Raw genomic sequence first — 23341 nt, 5'->3', positions numbered from 1 at the left:
GCTAGAAGACTCTCACAAGAACTCCCAATCAGAATGAGATTTCCTCTGGAAGCCAGGAGAAGACCAAGATATTCTCTGGAACCTTATCATTGGGCCCTCTGGGGGATTGATGGGTGGGGTAATCAATCAAAACAGCAAACAGCTTGATTTAAAAGGCAAGTAGAAAAGCAAACTGGCCCTATCCCTGTGCCTGGTCATGCCCTATTCCAGCCTTCTTTGCCCCCATCTGGATCCATATGAAAGTAAACCTGGGGATTTATAATCTATAATGGGGAACTGTATTCTATAAATCAGTCCTCTTTATCACTCTTCATCCCCTTCCTCTCTACCTGGGAACCATGATCTGTTATTTTCTCCCCTTTCTCCTCCCTCCCTATCTTAATAAATTACTGGCCTAATCAATGTGCTTGCTCTTGAAATGCATTTCTTGCAGCTTAGTCAAGAACCCAAACAAAATCCAGTAACAGGGGGGCTGAAATGGAGATAGTTGCAAGCAAACTGGAGAATAAGAATGGTCTGGGAATGGAGAGGGAGGAGGAGGGGAGGAAGAAGGGGAGAGAAGTCAGATGGAAAAATTGCAGATATAGTAACTGGAAGATATAAGCATTCTGGTAACTAGAAATATGTACTCTCATGGCAGAGTCAGAGGAGAAAATATGGTTCTACAACAGCCCAGATAGGACCTCAAGAATATCTGATTATTTCTAAGCCCATGCTCCTCCAAAAGCCTGGGATTCACTCATGGTGTCCCATGTGTTGTTAACATTAGGATCACATCCCAGAGTGGTCCAACAATGGCAGCGGAGAAATACTGGTATGGGATACTATTGACAGGGGATATATGGCTGACAGGGAGCTATACAGGGCATATGTCCAGGGTGCATGGTAATGTTTGGATATACTCATAGTGGCAACAATTAAAAACTACAGCTGGGGGGGTACTGGGTCCCTGGCCAGGGGTGCTGTGCCGTGGTCCCTAGGGGAACAGCGGCAGTCCCCCAAGTGCAGCGGCAAGGACTGAGAAGGAATGAAGGTCCAACAGTAAGCCCCTGATAACTAATGACTATACTTGTGAGCCTATAGGCCTGAAATAAGAACAAGGCCTAGAGCAGCACTGTGCCTGGGAATTTCCTCCTGACAGCCTTCATGTTACTCAAATGTGGCCAGTCTCGAAGCCTAACTCAGCATCTAAATGCAATGCCTTCCCCCCAGCGTGGGACATGACACCCGGGGATGAGCCTCCCTGGCACCGAGGGATCACTATCAACTAACAACTGATAATGCAACTGGAAAATGACCTTGAATTGAAGGTTCGATGCGGATCAGTAGAATATCCCTGTCTACATAGAATAATATGACTTTAAAATGCTGTTTGATCTAATATAAGGGGGAAATAGAAAGGAGAAATGAGTTTATATGGCTATGAGTCTCTTAAAAAAAAAGAGTCTGGAGGCTGTCAGAAGGATTTCCCTTATGCACAACTGAGCAGAGTCTAAGAGACAGATAAAGTAGATACAATCCCCAGGTATTGGTTCCTTTGAGGGCTAAAGGGACCCACGGGTTCTACGGTCATGGCAGATAGGGTTCACTGCCATGTCAGATGGCCCTTCTATGGAGCTGGTGTTTCTGCGTGATGAAACTGGACCCAGAGGGGATCTCTTTTCATAAGACTATCATGCTACTTTACTGGAATTGTAGTTGGTATTGGGGTTTAAGATATATTTAGGTGATTGAATCTTTTTACTGACAATATGATAGCCAGGCCCTGAGCCTCAACAGACTCCAGCTCCTACAATCTGAACTATTGGACTCACCTCACTCAGCTAAGATGGAGTTGAAGAAGGGCAACCACCACACCATGGAGCCTAGAGTGCCTACAACTGAAAGCAGGAGGTTTGCATCGAGTAACCATGTGGAATCTGAGCCTCCTGTTGACATAGAGGTGCAACGGACACAACCAATCCAAGGACCTCAGAGAAAAGGTGGCAATGGAGTGGGAAAAGTGGACATGGTGGCTGATGGGTATGGGGAATGGCAGGAAGAGATGAGATGTGGAGGCGCCTTTGGGACTTGGAGTTGCCCTGGATGGTGCTTCAGGGGCAATCACTGGACATTGTAAATCCTCCCAGGGCTCACTGGATGGAATGGGGGAGAGTGTGGGCCATGATGTGGACCAATGACCATGAGGTGCAGAGATACCCAGAGATGTACTTACCAAATGCAATGGATGTGTCATGATGATGGGAGTGAGTGTTGCTGGGGGGGGGGGAGGGGTGTGGTGGGGGTGGTGGGGTCAAATGGGACCTCATATATTTTTTTAATGTAATATTTTTACAAAATCAATAAAAAAAAAACAAAAACATTAGGATCACAGTGCCCTGAATGGCAGACACATGGTATTCCAATTGGTATTGTGGTTAGATATTGAGCATTTGGGATTTTGACTACACTAAAGTAATTTTTTATAGCCTAATCATTTGGACTGAACTTTATATACCTAAAAGGCTGGGAGTTATATCCTAGGTTACATTGATTTCTTCAGAGGAGAGCAGCTTGGCGGGCACCAGCCTCTCCCCCATAACCCCAGGTCATTTATCTGAGACATCCTTACATGGCTATCAAATTCTAATCCTCTGGGTAAAAGAAAAGCCACTGACCTAGGAAACAACCCACCAGGTTTGGAGCAAATACCTGAGGTTGTGATGACTCACTGACTCCAGAATTTTAGTAGTTGATGGATGGAGGATAAAGGAAAAAATCAGTGGGTACACACTTATCATCCTGCATGGGCAAGGACTTTGGTCAAATACCCATGGACTCATTTTCACCTCTGCATTTTCTGAGTAACAAACTGGCCCAGAGATGCAAAACAGAAGTGGTGAAGCAAGACTGAAGGTCTTGAGAGAGTCAGGGCTAGCTTTCAAGAAAACCAAAGAGATCCTGAGCAGATACTCTCCACCTCTAAGCAGGACAAATTGAGAAGAAGAGGGCTTTACTTTATGCAAGAAATCAAGTGAAAGGGTACATAAACCATGAAAGAAACCACCAATGGAGGCTATAAAAATTCCATCCCCTTTTTCAGGGTCTCCTGGGTCTCTTTCCTGGTTCTGAAACCCTAGTTGATTGGCACATATGACAAATAATGTTAACAACACAAGGTCCTTAAGGGTGAGAGAACCTCCATAAATAGCTTGGAAAAGCAACCAGCTTGGGTATTCTACCTACCCATCATCTCAAAGGGGCTCTCAAGTCAAAGAACATGAAAATAACCAACTCTATAAAACTTTCCTGTTAATCAAATTCCTCTGTTACCTGACACACAAAACTGTCTTCTGACTGAATTCCATCTTGGGTTAAAGACTATTCTATACAAAAGTAAATGGACAAATTGACAACAGTGTGTAATATTAAAAGGTCAGTACATCAAGGCTAGAGTCATGCTTGGGTATTGGCTATTGCCTTAGTGTGCTAGAGTCCTCGAAGAATAACTGCTGACCTTATTCACTGGCTGTGACCCTCATGGCATAGTCAGTCACCAAGTGACAAGTATGAGATTGACCTATACAGTCTGTTGCAGGACTACGCTGAATTTCCACAGAATGTTATCAAGTGGTTTGAATTCTGAACTGATCTGTGATTTACACTGGTTCTGTGAAATACGGCTGGGTTTTCCTCGTTTGGTAGCCTTTTTAAACTCTAGTGACTGCTATATAACACGATACATCAGTGAACAGCTTACATTCTAACAGGGACAGATAAAAACTATAAAGATGATAAACACAGCTTCATAACGTCAGGGTAAGGTTATGAAGGTGGTTGCCTTCTCTTCCTAGTCACCCAGGTTATTTCGGCAAGGTTGGTATAAGACATTATCACTTGAAGAGAAATCAGAGCTTCTGTCCAACTGTGAACCTTGATAAACCGTGGATCTTGGTCAGTGAGCAGACATGGGTAAATGCTGCCAAAAACAAAACTGGAGCTGCTCCCATCATTGATGTGGTGCGATCAGGTTACTACAAAGTTCTGGGGAAGGGAAAGCTTCCAAAACAGCCTGTCATCATGAAGGCCAAATTCTTCAGCAGAAAAGCTGAGGAGAAGATTAAGGGTGTGGGGGGAGCCTGTGTCCTGGGGGCATGAAGCCTTATGGAGGGAGATTCACTAAATACTAACATGCTTTTCAAAAAAACAAAAGGTCAGCGATCTGGCCCTGTCCTCCAGCTCCTCCCTCAACCTGCAGAAGTACAGGATGAGAATTATATAAACTAATTTCAGCCCAAAATATGTAAATAAAGCTATAGTTAATTAGCCAATTAAAAATACATAGAAAATCTGCGCGCCAACTGCTTTTCTTGACTTCACTTGTTTTTAAAGATCTTCATGCTACTGGAGTTGCAATAAAAATGAAGAGCCATAAATATATCAGAGCTGTATATAAGAGAGTTACTACTGAAAGACTCATTTACTCTTTTTTTTTTAAGATTTATTTCTCTCCCCTTCCCCGCTCCTCCCACCCCCCCACCCTCCCCCCCAGTTGTCTGTTCTCTGTGTCTATTTGCTGCGTCTTTTTATTTGTCTGCTCCTGTTGTCAGCGGCATGGGAATCTGTGTTTCTTTTTGTTGCATCATCTTGTGTCAGCTGTCCGTGTGTGCGGTGCCATTCCTGGGCAGGCTGCACTTTCTTTCGCACTGGCGGCTCTCCTTGTGGGGCGCACTCCTTGCGTGTGGGGCTCCCCTACATGGGGAACACCCCTGCGTGGCACGGCACTCCTTGCGCGCATCAGCACTGCGCGTGGGCCAGCTGCACACGGGTCAGGGAGGTCTGGGGTTTGAATCACAGACCTCCCATGTGGTAGACGGACGCCCTGACCACTGGGCCAAGTCCACTGCCCTCATTTACTCTTAGCACTCAAAACCAATGTGGCTCCCCATTCTCTAGCCTCATTCTATCTTCTGGTGACCAATCTTCTAGCTTTTTTTTTTTTTTAATTGACTTTGTAATAATATTACATTAAAAAAATATATATATGAGGTCCCATTCAACCCCACCACCCCCACCCCACCTCTCCCCCACCAGCAACACTCATTCCCATCATCATGACACATTCTTCTAGCTATTAACTCTATGAGTTTGCTCTTTATATTTAGTTCATATTAGTGATATCGCATAATATTTGTCATTTTGTGTCTGGCTTGTTTTACTCAACGTAATGTCCTCAAGTTTCATCAATGTTGTCATAGGCATCACAACTTCATTTCTTCTTATAGCTGAATAATATGGGGGAGCTGAGGCTTAATTTGTACAGAATTTGTAATAAGGTTGATTATAAATGTTTGGAATTAGAGGGGATGACAGCACATTAGAGTGAATGTAATTAGCAGTACCAATTATGTGGGTTTTGAATCACAGCAATTTAAATCCAGCCCCACCTTGGTTTCTGTGAACACCAGGGTCTTGACTGAGGCAGTCCTCCATAAATCTTTTTTTTTTTTTAAAGATTTATTTTTTATTTATTTTCCCTCCTTCCTCTTCTCCTGCCCTGCTGTTTTTGCTGTCTGTGATGTCTTCTTATTTTCTCTCCTCTAGGCTTCACCGGGATTCAATTCTGGAGACCTCTGATCGGGAGAGAAGTTCCCTGTCAACTGCGCCACCTCAGTTCCTGGTTTCTGCTGTGCTTTACCTTGATTCCCCCCTCGTCTCTCTTTTGTTGCATCATCTTGCTGTGTGACTCACATGCGTGGGGCACTGGCTCACCATGCGGGCACTCTTGCAGGCACTGGCTCACCACGCAGGTACTTGTGTGGGCCCTGGCTTGCCACATGGGCATGCTTTCTCTTCTTCTTCACGAGGAGGCCCCAGGGATCGAACCCAGGTCCTCCCATATGGTAAGAAGAAGCTCTATCACTTGAGCCACATCCGTTTCCCTCCATGAACCTATTGTTAAAATAGTTTTAGTTGCTTAGTTGATTAAAAAAAGTGTCCAATTTGTTTTGAAGTGAAAATGAAGCCTGAAAACTATAACTCAGAGTAAAGAATTAACAAATAATTATGCTTACAAAACGATATAGATGATTTTATATTATAAAATAGCAAAAGGTTAATATCTGACATTGATGAAACTGGCTGGATTTAACCTAGACCTGCTATTGTGATGGTCAATCTGAACAGGTCTCACCCCTGTTTATGGTTACTTTAGACTTAGCCTCACCCTAGTGTATACTTACTATTGTGATAGTAACCACGCTACCCTCCCCTGTTTGAATCCATGAAAACTCCTGCACCCCTTGGTTCAGGAAAGGCAGATTTGAGAAACTCCTGTCTCCTGTCCTTCTGCTGGCATTAATAAACCTGCTTTCTTTCATGACCATCCTGGTGTGGACTCTAATTCATCCGCTCTGGGCAAGAACCCAGAGTGACCCCTATGGAGTTTCCTTCAGTATGATTGTGGTCGAAAGGGAAAGTTTAGATCATTTATGTCACTAGAAGGAAAGCTAAAGGATAAAACATGGGACTGCATTGCATAGTGAACCCTGCTGTGGACGATGAGTGTGATTAAGAGTAAAAATATAAGAATGTTCTTCCATGAATCAGAACAGATATACATTAATATTATAAGACATTAATAAGAGGGTGGTATTTCGGCAAATATATACCTAAAGCAAACTACGGACTTAGTGCATAGCAATATATTATTTGTCATCAATTGTAAAAATAAAAGAAAATTATGGTAAGTGAAAGAAACCAGACACAAAGTACTGCATACTGTTTGACCCCATTTATAGAAACTATAAATATAAATTTATAGAGATGGAAAAAACAATGTAGCAATTCCTTCTGCATTTTTAAATATGATTTGACTTTAAGAGAAAACATTAGTGACTTCTGAAATAGAATTATAAGGCAATGAACTGCCCATGATGATTAACAGGTGACAGTCTTTAGAAAAGTAAATTTTTTATAAAGATGTATCTTTAACTGAAAAGACTAGTAAAGATCTGAACTACAGTAACCTTCTTTGAGCAATTTATGAAATTCTCTGACATGAAAATTTAGTTCAACAGTGGGAAACCCATGCTCAGAAGCTTGATTGTACAGTGGAAAGGCCAGTGGCCTGGACTCTGGAGACCTGGGTTCCATCCTGGCTTAGCCAATGAGTCATTTCACTGAGCTTAAGTTTCTTCATTTATTTAATTTACTTAACAGGTAATTCTGAACTCACAACCAGCTTCCAAAGCCAATCCTTGCCAGGAAACACTAAGACACACCCTACAAAGAGAAGGAACTCATTTCTCCTCTGGGCTGTCCTACAACTTCACAGATTATCTCTTACTAGGGCCATCCTGAGACTCTCTGAAGTCTGTGCTGCCCTTGAGCACAGAGAGATGGTACCATTCTAACAATGATCAAATGACCAGAGTCTATGAATTTTGGTTAAAAATCACAGACATTGACGATGGCATGGTTACTACTGAAGCAGGCTAGTAAGATAGGGAATCAATATATAGATCTGGAACCTGGCAAGAAGTCCACGTGGACATCAGTAACCCCCCAAGATGGCTACAGGAAGAACCCCCCCCCCCCAAGATTCTGCTATCCAGAACCAAGACTTCTTCTGGAAGCTAGGAAAAGCCCTGGATGTTCCCTAGGGGCGTTATCATTGAGCCCTCACAGGGAACTGATGGGTGGGGGTAATCAGTCTAAACAGCAAACAGCCGGAACCCTTCCCTTGCAATTAGTAAAGGGGTTGAATAATTAACAGTTCAAAAAGCCAAGAGGGGCCTGAATGAGTGGCTCCTGCTCTCAGCTCTCTTGTCTTTGAACCTATCCTGCCGCCCTCTGTGTGCTGCTCTCCGCCATTTTTCCTCTACAATGTGGCCACCAAGTAAAACCTGGGCATTTATCATCTATAATGGGGAACTGTAGCTTGTAAATCAGCCCTCTTTATCGCTTTTCACCCTCTTTCTCTCCACCTGGGACCCCTGATGTGTTATTTTCTCCCATTTCTCTTCCCTCCCTACCTGAATAAATTACTGGCCTAACTCACCCAGCATGCTCTTGAAATTCATTTCTGCAGCATAACCAAGATCCTAAATAAAATTCGGTAACACTAGTCATATCTAGTGAGTAAGAAAAAACTCATCATCTTAACCTGATAAAAGGACATAAAAATTGCTCTTTCAGATGTTCCTTTTAATGTTTTATTACCACCATTTTTTTTCTAAAACGGTTTCCATATTTTAATGATATCACCCAGAACTTGTAGCCAAGGGTACCTCTTTGTAAATCAAAAGCAAATGCAACAAAGAACATTACAGATTAATGTGAATGATATTTTCTCAAATCGCTAGTAACTTTTCCCTACTTTAAAACAAAATTTTATTTGCCTCATTTTAGCCTAGTTTTAGGTGAGGAAAATGGACCCCTTCCCCATCAAGCACATTACACTGAGCTCCTTGGTCTCCAGGCACATACTAAGGGAAAAGTCATTTATAAACAGTGAGAGAAGCCTGAAGGACCCCCAAGTTGTGGAGTTTTAGAGGAATTGAAGGTCTGCAGCCTCTGATTTGGAGTTATTCTAATAACCCTCCTAGGTAAGAATTTGCTTACCTTAACAGCAGAAAAAAGTGTTCCTCTAAATAAGTGCTACTGTTTAAAAACTATCATGCCAGACAAAGACTTTATACTGCCATTCAAGGTCAACTTTTTATTTCCAACAGGGTCCACGCAAGTTAAAGCAAGCAATGTTATTTAAAAGAGGTTATTAAACGACTGAAAGGTAATAAACTGTCAAGAGAAACATGGTTCTATGTAAATTTGCTAGCTAACTGCAAGAATACTTGGAGTAAGGTCACAGACTTTTAAATAGTGCTTCGAATTTATTCAAGCAATTTATGTTCAATTTAGAAAACACAAGTCTTCTACTGTGTAGCACTGCACCAAGATTTAGATAGCAATGATTTAAAGAGAATTTTAAAGGAAAAGGAGAATAAAGAAATAGGAGAAGTTAGGGTAAGATGAAAGCTGCTTTGAAATAAAGATTTTCTATTCTAGTTCCAGAATGACTGATATTGGCAGACTAATCATTGATTCTCATTAGTGTCAGGTGCTCTTGGTGATGCTAACACTGAATAGGAACAGAAAGAGATGGGATATTAATATTTGTCTTTTTTCCCTTTTCTTTTTTGCTGGGTATGTAACCTTTGTTCAGAAAAACAGACTTCACAAAGTGACAAGTCCTGCAACACTTTTGCTCACTCTGGTTCTAAATTTGAATTCAAGTTGCTCATCAACGTGAGTGAGCAATGAAAGCTATCACAAAAAGAACAGAAATGTATTTTAGTAAGCAGTAATTAGGGAAGGGCTCAAATCATCACAAAAGGGAATAGTAGAAAGTACCTGGGCAGGAGAATAAACATTTGTAGAGAAGTGAACTTTATATATATCAGCTGATCAGCACCTAACCCGTCGAGGTGCTATATGATCAGCAACTATAAATGCAACACAAAGTTCTCTAGCCAGAGAGGTACATCACCATGGCTGGCACTCGGGGCAGAGTACTTGGCGCTGGACTTGCGGATGATATTCTCATGGATCTGGGCCCACTCGCTCTCATTATTGCACCTGTAACAGAAGGATAGATGTTATGGCTCTTAGAGTTTTTAAATATCCAGTCAATGTTCCCAAGTAGAACACTAAGTTTGAAGGAAAAACAAGTCTCCACTTTCCCAAAGAAATAGTGTATATTTTACTAAATTAGAAAAGGCTCATTTCCTGTTAAGGCTCACAGGAAATTCACACTTGCGGAAAGGGTAGAAACTCTAAAATGATGTTCTAAAAATATTTTTCAAGTGGAAAAATATCCTTTCTGAAGCACTCTCCCACATGACTAGTCATTTCTTTTCTAACTTCCCTTAAAAACACCTGTGCATGCACACACACACACAACCACACCCCAGAAGAATGTTTCTAGTAGAGAAAAAAAACAGCTCTTGGGAAGTGGATGTGACTCAAGCAATTGGGTGCCTGCCTACCACATGGGAGGTCCCTGATTCGGTTCCTAGTGCCCCCTAAAAAAATGATGAAGAAAGCACACAGGAAGCACAAAAACAATGGGGGGGGGGGCAAAAGGGGGGAAATAAATAAATCTTAAAAAAAAACAAAAAACAGTTCCTTGTAGTAAGTACTACTGTTTAGAAACTGCCATGACTTGTAATGGTTTTATATTTCCATTCAACTGTCAACAGTAGTCACAAGCTCAGGGAAATGTAGAGACTATTTGCATATGGCTGACTCTTTTTCAACCAGATCAAGGTAAGAAGAAAAAGCTTGGCATAATAGTGGGTTTGACTTACTGTAAAGTCCTGTGCAATCAAGAGGAAGGAGAGCTTAGCAGAGAAGGCTAGAGGTATAAATATGTAAGAATAAAGTCCCTTCCTAAGTACTCTTTTGGATTGGGACAAAAGAGAGAATGGAGGAAAAACACTGTATTTCAATTAAGTTCTAAAGTCTTGCCCGTTCTGAAGGGCATTTCCAAGAAAGCTGCAACCAACCAACCATGTGGGATATCTTAGGAACACAGATTAGGAATTCCTCATCCCAATGCAGACAAATTAGGGTGATCTCTTTAAAATTCCATGTGACAATCTGAGGTTCCCGACAGCCCTCATCTCACCCTTTCTTCTGTAGGTTAGGGAGGTATGGACCTGGCTGATCCCAGAAAACAGAATCAGTACACAAAGGAGAAACTACTGAATCTTTCCATGGTTATTCAAAAGTCCCCAGTCCAGCAGGGCCACTTCCAAGAGGAAACCACGTAAGAGTGAACCACAGCAATTTGAATCCAGCCCCACTTTAGTTTCTGCAAATACCAGCGTTTTGACTAAGGCAGTCTTGTCCTCCATGAACCTATTGCTAAAACAGTTTTGGGGAAGCGAACTTGGCCCAGTGAATAGGGCATCCATCTACCACACGGGAAGTCCATGGTTCAAACCCTGGGCCTCCTTGACCCGTGTGGAGCTCGCCCACGTGCAGTGCTGATGCATGCAAGGAGTGCTGTGCCATGCAGGTGTGCCCCCACATAGGGGAGCCCCACACGCAAGGAGTGCGCCCTGTAAGGAGAGCCACCCAGCATGAAAGAAAGTTCAGCCTGCCCAGGAATGGCGCTGCACACACGGAGAGCTGACACAACAAGATGACGCAACAAAAAGAAACACATATTCCCGTGCCACTGACAACAGAAGCGGACAAAGAAGAACACGAAGCAAATAGACACAGAGAGCAGAAAACTGTGCGGGAGGGGGGGAGGGGAAATAAATAAATAAAATAAATAAATCTTTAAAAAAAGAAACAGATTCCCATGGCACTGACAACAACAGAGGCAGACAAAAAAAAAAAAGAAAACACAGCAAATAGACACAGAGAACAGACAACTGGGGTGAGGGAGAGGGGAAGGGGAAATAAATAAATTAATTAATTAAAAAAAATTTTGGTCACTTAGTTGAGGAAAAAAAAGTGCCCAATTTGTTTTGACATGTCAATGAAGCCTGAAACTGTAACTCAAGAGTTAAGAATTAACAAATAATTATGGTTACAAAATTATTATATAGATGCATTTATATTATAAAATAGCAAAAGGTTAATATCTGCAATTGCTGAAACTGGCTGATTTTAGCTTAGACCTGCTATTGTGATGGTCAGTCTAAACAGGTCTCACCCATTTATGGTTACTCTAGACTTAGCCTCATCATTGTGTACTTACTATCATGATGGTTATTCTAAACTGAATTTACCTTTGTTTATGGTTATTTAAAAACCAGCCTTACCCTTGTATATACTTACCATTATAATGGTAACCACTCTATTCTCCCGTTTGAATCCAAAAACTTCTGCTATCCTTGGTTCGGGTGAAGGCAGATTTGAGACACCCTGTCTCCTCTCCTTCATTAATAAACCTGCCTTTTCTTATGAGCATTCCAGTGTGGATTCCAACTCATCTGCTCTGGGCAAGAACCCAGAGGGACCCCTGAGGGGTTTCCTTCAAGAGTTACAGCATATACCATCTGTCAATATGGAACACTACAACTCTTTAAATAAAGAGTTTCAGTATAGAGATTGTTAGCTTAATTCTGTTCCCAGATAGTGACTCTACAGACTCCTTAGTCAGGATAAATAAGTCTCACGTAAAACTGTTGAGATGAAATGTTAAAGGTAAGCCAAGACCTCTGAGAATAATTTCCTGCTTGCAGAATCCCTTCCAAACAAAGTAAGGGGAAAGTGTACTTTAAAATGCTCACTTATAATTTAGCAATTGAGTTGGAAATCAAAATTGAAAGGTGCTGGCAGTATGTCCAGTCCTTCCTGCCTGACATGTACACTATCTCGTCTTGTCCAGCCAGTCAATAACAGCAGGAGAAGTGTCCAGCTGGTAAGGATTCAAAGTCTTGTAACACTGTAAGTTTCTTTTTGACATTTTCTAGGTTTACAAGAATAGTTACTTTAACTGAAATCTGACTATACTTGTCACAGATAACACATTCTATCTATGGCCAACCCCTTCCCCCCCCTCCAAAAAAAAGAAGAGCCTTGACAATTATGCCACACATACCTCACATATACACATGGGGTAATTTAAGTATTTCTCCAAACATCCACTGGTCCCTTGGTGGACTGGTAGAGAGTGCTTTACCAGCCACATCAACAGTGACAGTTTTAGTCACATGGATCACTCCACCTAACACATGTAACTCAGATGCCATACAGTTGATGATGTGTCCCTGCTATTCCCTCTCTCTCTGCACAGCCCTTAACTATCAGTAGCCTTCACAGTTCTGCCTTCATTCTGTTGCCTTCTTACTCTACAAGCTCTATTTGAGCAATCTCATTTACTTCCATGACTTCAACCACCACCAGAGGCTGCTGAACACCAAAGCAGTGCATCCAGCCCAAACTGATCCCTAAATCCTGACCTGCATAACCATCAGAGAGCTCATTATCTTTCCCCCACTTGTCTGCTCCCAGAGACTCCCTATCACTGAGTAGAACAGTCACCCACCAGTTCACTCAGTCAGAACCCTTCCACCAGTCACCACATCCCACTGATTCTGCTTTTAAAAAAATCTGTCATATCTGACTTCTCTTCTTTATGGGCTTGGTTCAGCCTTTACCATCTGTCTCTGGGACCAGTATACTCAACTCCTAATTGGCCATTCAAAGGTCTCTTTCCAGAATGCCAATCTGGTCACATGGATGCCTTTCTCAGAGTCCTTCATAAGTTCTCCCTGTACATAGGTTAGAGTTCAAACTTTTTAGCAGGCTGTGTAAGGCACTGCACATCAGGACGCTCCCCCACCTCTCCAGGTTTCTTTCTCACCCATGCACAACTGTTTACAGCTCCCCGAAAAAGTCCAGCAGCCTTATGCCCTTGTGCTCCCCTTACCTGCTGGCTACAAAGGCTCTACTTTCTACTTTATTCATGTTCTTTCTTTCTCCCTTTTCTTTTCCTCTCTCTCCATCTCTCTTTTTAGGACTCAGTTCAATAATGTCTCCCCATAAGCCTTTTCTGGGTTGTTCTCTTCACCATTCTCCATATCCCTACCACAGACCTGGCCACTACTTCTTTTAAGTCCCCACTGAATTCTGATTCCTGGAAGAATATCTGCATTATTTTACAACACCTATTTGGTATACCTCACCTGTTTCTATGATAAGTCCTCAGAAAGCAAGACATGCATCTTGGTTATCTCCAGCATGCAGCAAAACTTGAGGCACATAGTGAGTGCCTAATTTAACACTCACTGAATAAGTTAATGGAGTAATTTTCAAAGGCAACTTTATTTTTTATAGCTTAAATGTTACTAATTAACATGTTGATAACAGTCTTTACCAAGATATTACCTAAAATGAAAGCAAATCTCGAGGAAAATATTCTGCATATGGCCAGGGTATGGAGCCATTAAACACCTTATCTACAATTAGGAGGAAGATAAGAAAGGAACAGCGCAAAAAATCACATTTACTGAGAAAGTGGGGGAGAAATGGAATGATCATATGAGCCTGCCAGTTTGAGCCAGATAAAATGGGAGCACGAGTGAATGAAAATATGTTTGGATATGCAACATTCCCAGGTAAAACCTGATGTAGTTATTAATGGCATGTTTAGATAAAATTGCTTTCTAACCCTGAAAGACCAAATACCCCATTCTGTGATGGCAGATGCACATGTTCCCTGGCACTTCTTGGCCACGAACCCCTTTGGTTTGCATGAATATGATGAGTAAGTGGGTTTTGTTGTTATTTTTTTAGGAGGTAAGGGGGACTGAACCCAGGACCTCATAGATGGGATGCAGGTACTCAATGACAGAGCTACATCTACTCCTCAATGAGAGTTGGTTTTTTTCATTTGTTTGTTTTTCAGGAGGTACTAGGGATCAAACCTGGGACCTTGTATAGGGGAAGCTACATCTGCTCCCTGCAAATGAGTTGCTTTTTTAAAAAAATTTTTATTAAAGTTAATAAATCACATAGAATGTTACATTAAAAAAAAACATAAGAGGTTCCCATATAAAGCACACCCCGCCACCATCATTTTTGTAAATTGTTATTTCTTTGAAGATACATACATCACAAAAAAGGTTACATTATAAAAAACATAAGAGGCTCCCGTATACACCCCATCTCCCCACCCCACTCCTCCCACACTAACAACCCCCCCTCCCCATCACTGTGGCACACTCATTGTACCTGGTGAACACATTATGGAGCACTGCTGTACCACGTTGATAATAGTTTTACTCTGTAGTTCACACTCTCCCTTGGTACATTCAGTGGGTTATGGTAGAATATATAATGTCCAGCATCTGACCCTGCAATATCATTTAGGGTAACTCCATAGTCCAAAAAATGCCCCCTCATCACATCTCTTCTTCCCTCTCCCAGCCCTCAGCAACTACTGTGGTCACTTTGTCCCTGTCAATGATACAATTTCTTCTATTAGTAGTCACAAAAGGTTTATAGTAGAATATCAGTAAGTCTACTCTAATCCATATTTTATTCCTCCATTCTGTGGGCCCTGGGATGGTGATGTCCACTCCACCTCTAGATCAAGAGGGGGCTTAGATTCCACATGGATGATGGATGCAACTCTCCTGCTTGCAGTTGTAGGTACTCTCAGTTCCCTGGTTTGGTGATTGACCATCTTCACCTCCCTGTTAGCTGACCTGGGTAAGTCCAACGAACCAGAGAATAGTAGTTACAACTCTGCTGAGGCTCAGGGCCCTAGCACATGGCCAGTCCAGAGATTCAAGTCTCCCGAGTATACCACCAATCCCAGCACCAACCAAGGTTCAGTAAAAGTGACAGAAGAGGCATGTGTAGAAGAGTCACATCTGAGTCCAACTACATCACACCCAGGAGCACAAATTCCAAAGTTGGGCCCACTGACAAGACACTGAACTCCAGAGCCATCTGCCATGACCATAGAACCTGTGTGTCTCCATAGCCCTCAGGAGAATCAGTACCTAGGATTGTATCCACTTTGGCTGTCTCTGGGGTCTTCCTGAGGATTGTGTAAATGTAACCTGTCTGATGACCTCCTGACTCTTTTTTTGAAGACTCTTAGCCATATAAATTCATTTGTCTTTGCCATTTCCCCCTTTTATTCAAGGTCAAAAAGCAGTTTTTAACACATGATCCTACATGTGGGCTGAGATATTCTGCTGGTCTGAGTTGACCCTTTTATTCAAGGTCTTTTTCTATTTACATCACCAGCTGGTGCTTGGTAGTAATTCCTCGGCACCAGGGAGGCTCATTGCCGGGAGTCATGTCCCACGCTGGGGGGAATGCACAGAAATGTTCTTGTACTGGCTTGTTGACAGTCCCACGTTCTCTATTTCTCTTTCTTTTACTGTCTTCTTTTTTGTGGGGCCACAAATTGCCTTTACATCAGTGGTCAATAACTGATACAATTACATTCAAAAGACATTTTCTTTTTTCCTTCACAATACCAAACACCTAAGAAAAAAATACTGTTGCAGTTATCTTCTCAAATTAAAAAAAAAAAAACGTAGGCCATGTTCTTAATAGCAACGTGTAGTGTCTTTGGTATAATCTATTTAAATAAGCAACATTGTTATACATTTGAAATGTAGAATAATTAATAAACTTTATTAACCCCTAGAATTACATTAATTCTCTGCATTTTAATTAAGGACATCCCTCCAAGGGGATGGGTAAAGGAAGATTTCATGGTCCATCGAGAGTCTGGCTTTTCCCTTTCCTTACACTTACAATTCTCGAATGCACAATCTGCCCATGTTCTCTACCACAACCACAGTACCCACCTGAAGGCAAATCTGAGAAACCATTCTGTCCTATGGTCCCCTTGATAGGGAGCAATACAATTACCTGACAATCAAAAGCTTTATTGTCTTAGAAGAAAAATAAGAAAGGGCAAAGTATTAAAATATATACTGAAGACTTTCAGTGTACATTTCATTTGGTCTTTATAGAGTTCACTATTTGGTGCTTGCAGACTATTCATTAAATGCCCATTCACATCATTATTTTCAAGAAAGGGAACCCGGACATACTTTAGACAGATTTCCTTAGTTTTTACCTAATGTCTCTTTTCAGTTCCAGGATCTCATCTAGGATACCATATTACACTGACTGTCCTGTTCTCCTTAGGCTCCTCTTGTCTGTAACAGTCTCTCAGACTTTCCATGTGTTGGAAGAACGTGACCAGTTTGAGAAATACTAGTCAAATATTTTGTGTAGCTCTTGACAAGGATTCATGATTAGAAAGAAATAATGTTTTTGGAAAGAAGATAATAGAGATAAAGTATCATTCCCATCACATTGTATCAAGGGTACACAGAAGCAGATGTGGTTCAAGCAACTGAGCTCCCACCTACCACATAGGAGGTCCATGGTTTGGTTCCCAGTGCTTCCTAAAGAAGACAAGAGCTGGCATGATGGGCAGGTGTGGCAAAATGACACAACAAGATGATACAAGAAGAGACAAAAGAGGAAAAACATAACAAAAGACACAATAAAGCAGGGACCAAAGGTGGCTTAAGTGATTAGATGCTTCCCTCCCACATTTGAGGTCCTGAGTTCAGTTCCTGGTGTTGCCTAAAGAAAGAAAGAAGATGAAAAGACACAGCAAATGCAAACAAGGGGGTGGGGAGAGATAAATAAAAATCTTAAAAAAAAAAGGATATATACTATCAACATGACTTATCATTGTTGATGTTAACCTTGATCACTTGGCTAAGTGTTTGTTAGATTTCTCCACTGCAAAGCTATTCTTTTCCTCTCCTTTCCATACTGAAGCAGGCTAGTAAAATAGGGAAATAATAGATGTATTTGGAACCTGGCAAGAAGTCCATGTGGACATCAACCCAAAGATGACTGCTGAAAGACCCTCCCCAAGATTCTGCCACTCGGAAGAAGACTTCCTCTGGAAGCCAGGAGAAGCCCTGGATATTCCAGAGGACTTTATCATTGGCTCTCAGGGGGAATTGATGGGTGGGGTAATCAATCAAAACAGCAAACAGGTGGAACTCTTTCCCTGCCATTAGCAATGGGGTGGAATAATTAACAATTCAAAAAGTGAGGCCTTAACGGCTCTCTCTCTGAGCTCGCCTGTGGACCTGTCCTGTCCTCTGCACACCACTCTCACTGTTTTTCCTCTGCCATGTGGCCACGAAGGAAAACCAGGGCATTTATAACCTGTAATGGGAAATTGTAGCCTGTAAACCAGCCCTCTTTATAACTTTTTACCCCTTTCCTCTCTACCTTGGCCCCCTGATCTGTTATTATCTCCCATTTCTCTTCCCTCCCTACCTGAATAAATTACTGGCCTAACTCACTTGATGTGCTTTTGAAATTCATTTCTCCAGCACAGTCAAGAACTTAAACAAAATCCGGTAATGATACTGTATTCTCTGGAAGGAAGTCACTGTGCACAGCCACCCACAGTTGAGTGGGGAGCTATGATCCTCCTCAGTGAGGGGAGAGTACCTACAATTATATAGACTTGTTCTGCATATGAGATTTGTCTATTTTCCCATTTATTTATTCAATCATTTATACCAGCATGGGCTCATGGATATGTATTTTATACACTGGATTGTAATCTAATATTATTTTATTTTGCTGCTGATATTGTAGTACTAGAAAAACCCAGTATGGCTTAAATATTGAGGCACTTTACTGAACCCATTTAACTGAAGGTTAAATATTAATAATTATGATTACTAAATATTACATAGGTGACTTTCTACTTCCTGTAAATTATAGAAGAGCCAAAGGTTAATGAATTATCACTGAAACTGGCTGGATTTAGCCTAGATCTGCTAGTATGATGGTCTTTCTAAACAGGTCTCATCCCTATTTATGGTTACTCAAACTCAGCTTCTCCCTTGTGTATTCTTACTATTGTGATGACGGAACTTACTTTGTTTATGGTTATTTCAGAACTAGGCTCACCCTTGTGTATATTCTTGCCATTGGGATAGTATCCACTCCACCCTCCTGTTTAATAGTCATATGAAAAACCTTATGACTAACCTCTAGTCTGTACTTTCCTATCCTAGAATCTTGATCTCTGATAATGATAACTTTGTAACTCACCCTGGTTTGGTACCCATCCCACCATATTTCGACCCCTTAATGTTTATTAAAGAAGAAACCTGTGTCCAGATCCATCCCAATTATTTATTAACTCCCCAATGGTATAAAATGTTAGAATTTTTGCAGTTCAGGGAGGCTATTTTGAGACTGTACATCTCTGGTCTCCTGCTGGTGAATAAATCCTCTTTTCTTCCTAGCCTAGTTCACTGTGTGTCTATTCTACCACACTGAATGAATGAACTCAGCTGAGGATCACCCCAGCCCCTCTTCAACACTGTTTCAGTTTTGGCCACTGGAAGCTCTTTCAGTGGCTCCTACATCCCTTTGATATACCCCCATTACTAGTTTATTGTTCTTATTTTGCATTTTCTTATTTTCTACCTCTACAAGATGTAGAGATGCTCCAGACTTATCTTATTTATTTCCTGTTTCACTCTTAGAATCAACCATTTACTCCAGAAGGTCCTAGTTCTTTTTTTTGGAGAATGGTATTAGAAACCAAGACCTGGGTGCTAGATGTGTTCATTACAAGTGGAGGATAGCTGCTTCTAGTTCTCTCAGCTGACAGACCAAGGAAATATGTGTGTGTATACTAACCTGTATATATAAACATTTCTATATATGACTATCTATATTTAGCTTAAGCTAAACTTGAGTTCACATGGATGTCTCTAACTCTAATCCATTATCACATGGATTGTTCTAGCCTCATCCCCTTGCTTATCTGAAACCTCTCACTCCAAAGTGAAGAACCTGATTTCCATCATCCATCATCCATTTACTTCTCTATTTTTATACCTTTATTCCAAATATTTGATGAAATACAGCAATACTTGAAAGAGTGGAGTCTCCAAGAAAAATCTACAAGCTGCTCATGCTGTTTTCCTCAAGTAGAAGTTCCTCTAACCTTTTATGGTAACTATTTTTAAAAATTCCCTGTATGAACCACCCCCCCCCAGCTTGGAATGAATTGCTCATTCCTCTTTATTCCCATGGCACTTTATTTTTACTTCTACTTTAGCATTTATTTCATTTTACCTTTCATTATAATTTGTTTGATTTTCTTAACCAGTCTGTAAACTCCTTGAAAGGGTGATATCTTTTAATTGCAGACTGTTAGACATGAAAGGAACCTTAGAAGTCTAGAGGAGTCAGAGGGACATGGCTTGTCTAGAGCTTGTAAGGCCCCAGTCTACTGATGTCTATCCCAGAGTTCCTCCAACTGCCCTTCTTACTCTTACTTTCAATGAAAGTAGGATAAGTACATAAAAATGACACCAGTGTCTCACCATTCCTTCATACTTCAAACCACCCAGAAACCAAAACAAGTCACAGCATACAGTAAACATTTCTACAATTCTGGGCAGATACAATCAACTATGAAGTCAGAAAGCCATATTCAACAAAACTCTTATGGTGCTATCTGTTGAAGATCATGACACTGCAAAGATTACAACCCCTTTGCCTTAAAAATATCTTAGAGGATTCTGAAAAAGAAAATGGCCTAAAACAAAAGTAAGAAAAAGGAACACAAAGAAATATGTCAAGCATCCCAAGACTCAGATAAATAAGAATAGGCTTAAACATTCAGCAGGAGCAAGAAGGAAGACGCACTGAAGATGAGAGGGCAGTAAGTCACCCTGAAGGTCCAAACAAAGGACAAAGAATTCATGAACAGACTAAAATATTTTTATGCCTTGAAAGTGACAGAAAAATATAACCACAATCTGGAACTGGGAGAAAGTGAAATAGAATCACAGGATGAAAAAATACCTCCATTTGTATAGGTTTATAGCAGTAGTTCTTGACTGGGGATGATCCTGCCCCCAGAGACATTTGGTAATGTCTGAAGACATTTTTGATTATCACCAAAGGGAGGTCTGAGGGCAAAATGGATGAAAAAGGAATGGTTGGCGACTGATTGCCAATATGTATGCTCAGCCTGAGTGTGAGGACGATGACCCAAGTGTCAATGAGCACAGACTGAGTACATAGAGAAGCTGCTCAAGTCATCTGAAACTAGGGGGATGTGGTGCCACTGGCTTATTTTAATCAATCCCAATCAATGGTATATTTTCTAAAGAAAGATGATAAATATAAGGATTTATTAAATAATCTAATGACTTGTGATTATAATGAACCATGATTGTTATATCCAATCAAAATTAATATTTAGAGCATGATTACTGATGTTGATAATTTGTACTCAGTCATAAAATAAATGGGGATTTTGTGATCTAAAAGAGCTCTGTGTGCTTCTGTGGCTGACCACTTTCTTCACAGAGGAGATAACAAGCACAGGCAATAAAGTAGCACTTAAACCTCTACATGTCCAAGGAGTTTATTCCAAAAATAAGACGAAGTGCTGAGAGATTTTTGGTTTTCTATATGGGATCTCTACACTTTTAGGAGCATCAGGGCAGGCATGCAGCTTCTGCACCCCAGAGTTCAGAATACTCTTACCAATGGTTAGGCATTCATGCATGGGAACACACTTTACCATTTGCCTCTTTTATCCTTTTATCATCTTGATTTGTGTTTCTGACTGGCATTCACCCCAAATTCTCATCTTTCTCCAAGGTAGACTACTCCCAAAAGGCATTCAAGAAATTTTAAAGGGTTATTTGTAAGATCTTTGTTTGCATTTTTGCAAGGGTGTCCACAGTAGGTAGATAACTGGTGAGGGCATATTTCCATGCTTTGTTTCACTTAATTCTCAATCCTATAAGGTAGGTATAATCGTGACCATTTTAAAGATGAGGAGAGTGAGGTGGAGTTGCAGTGTAAACATAGGTCTGTCTGCTCCCAAAGCCCATGGTGAACAGAGTGAGAGGGTTTACCTCCAGAATACTGTGATCCTTTACACCAGGTTTCAGTGTACTTGTCTTTCTGGAGCAAATCAACCAGTTTTTCCATTCTGTCTTCCTTCACTTGGACTGCACCTATTTTGTCTTGACGATGGCTTAAAACTTAATTTCCTACTAATATTCCATATTAAAATTGTTTCTTATTTGGGTGTGAACAGCTTTATTTTGGCCTTTGTATGGTTAAAAGCCCTAATAAGCCAGAAACAGGCAACAATCTACACATTTAGGAACAGTACTGATGCTGACCATTCATTTGTACATTTCTTACTTATAGTGCAAAAGAGAGAAGCATTAAGAAGGATAACAGGGAAGTGAACGTGGCTCAACTGATAAGAGCATCCATCTACCACATGGAGGGTCCAGGGTTCGATCCCCAGGGCCTGCTGGCCCACATGGTGAGCTGGCCCTCGCGCAGTGCTGCCGAATGCAAGGAGTGCTGTGCCACCCAGGGGTGCCCCCGTGTATGGGTGCCCCACACGCAAGGAGTGTGCCCCACAAGGCATGCTGCCCCATGTGAAAAAAAAGCACAGCCCACCCAGGAGTGGTGCAGCCCACACAGAGAGCTGATGCAGCAAGATGACACAACAAAAAAGAGATAGTTTCCCAGTGCCACCGGATAATAGAAATGGATACAGAACACATAGAGCAGACAGTGGGGGGGGGGGGGGGGGAGGGGGGAGAAGAGTGCGGGAGGAGAGAAAAATAACTAAAATAAATCTTTGAAAAAAAAAGAATGAATAAAATCATTATATAAAAATGGCCTAATCAATTGGGGTCTCTAAGACCACAGTGACACAAATCAACCAATCTGATTCATTCTAGATGGGCTCCCATGGACCACATCTGTCCTCCATTACTCAGATGGAAGCTGCCTAAATCCTGAAAGGTTTACTTCTACTATGTCCTAAAAATCTCATAAGGAAGAAATAGTCCTGCTTTTCCTGACAATCATGTCAGAAGCTCCTTTGCCTGAAAAGTCTAATCAAAATGCTGAACAACAAGCAAGATGGTGGCAGAGTACGGAGCTCCTAGAGTTCAGCTTGTGCTACAGGGCAGTTAGTAATCACCCAGCATTAGCTAAAGCACCCGTTTAGGCTCCAGAAGACAAGAAGAGCATCCTGTAACATCCTTGAAAGAATGGGAGGAGGAGACTGCCCATATGCAGAGAAGATTCATAAGCAGAATACTCCACACCACGGAGGCCGGTGCCCAGCCTCCACTGGGGGCACAAGCTGCCTCAGGAGCTGTTCCATGGCTGGAATTAGAAGCTCCATTTCCCAAAAACGGGGGAGGAAGAGACGGTTGGGCACCAATTTCAGTTACTAATTAGCAAATCCAGCTGGCTAAAGTATAAGACCAAGAACAGCAAAAGTTTGAACTTGTCCAAGTGGGAAAGAAGCCAGTAGCTTCCATTTTCACTCCGCCTCCAGCATGACGGGAAGACGGGCTAACTGAAAATCACAGTGACTATAGAAACCAGCTTCTTTCGCCCAGATCGGCCTGCAGCCCTACATCAGCGTCTCCTGGTAACTGCAGGTACATTCAGTTGGACAGAGTTTGAAGTCTACCAGGGCAACTGAGGTCATTTTGGATTTGCAGGGCATAAACTGCTGCCCACACCTGCAGCTCCATAGTCTCTTTGGGCAACTACATTCTAGGCCTGCATGATGTGGATTATTACACATGGCTGTGGCTCTGTCTTTACCCCTGGCAAAGGACAAAGTTGGAAGAAGATTCATTGGTTCCTCAGGCAATAAGGGCAGCTTGAGCCTCAACAGCTTATAGTACCAACTACATCCTTGGCTCCTAGTATACAACCATCAAGGGAGAAAGGACAAGAAAGC

General features: G+C 41.5%; 1 protein-coding gene and 1 non-coding gene across 16 annotated transcripts in view; one reads left to right on the top strand and one right to left on the bottom strand.

Annotated features, from left to right (window-relative positions):
- Positions 1 to 23341, bottom strand: part of DOCK3 (dedicator of cytokinesis 3) — a 657203-nt gene that overhangs the window by 162818 nt on the left and 471044 nt on the right. For all 15 annotated transcript variants that reach the window (XM_058288315.2, XM_058288314.1, XM_058288308.2 and 12 more), the window contains exon 13: positions 9530 to 9618. In XM_058288315.2, coding sequence (XP_058144298.1) covers positions 9530 to 9618 — 89 coding nt within the window. The remainder of the gene's footprint in view (positions 1 to 9529; positions 9619 to 23341) is intronic.
- On the top strand, positions 3423 to 3552 carry LOC111762636 (small nucleolar RNA SNORA3/SNORA45 family). Its single transcript, XR_002795707.1, has one exon. It is a non-coding gene; the product is annotated as a small nucleolar RNA SNORA3/SNORA45 family (small nucleolar RNA).

This window comes from Dasypus novemcinctus, chromosome 26, assembly GCF_030445035.2.
Source record: "Dasypus novemcinctus isolate mDasNov1 chromosome 26, mDasNov1.1.hap2, whole genome shotgun sequence".
NCBI lineage: Eukaryota > Metazoa > Chordata > Mammalia > Cingulata > Dasypodidae > Dasypus > Dasypus novemcinctus.
This window is presented reverse-complemented; position numbering and strand designations above follow the sequence as displayed.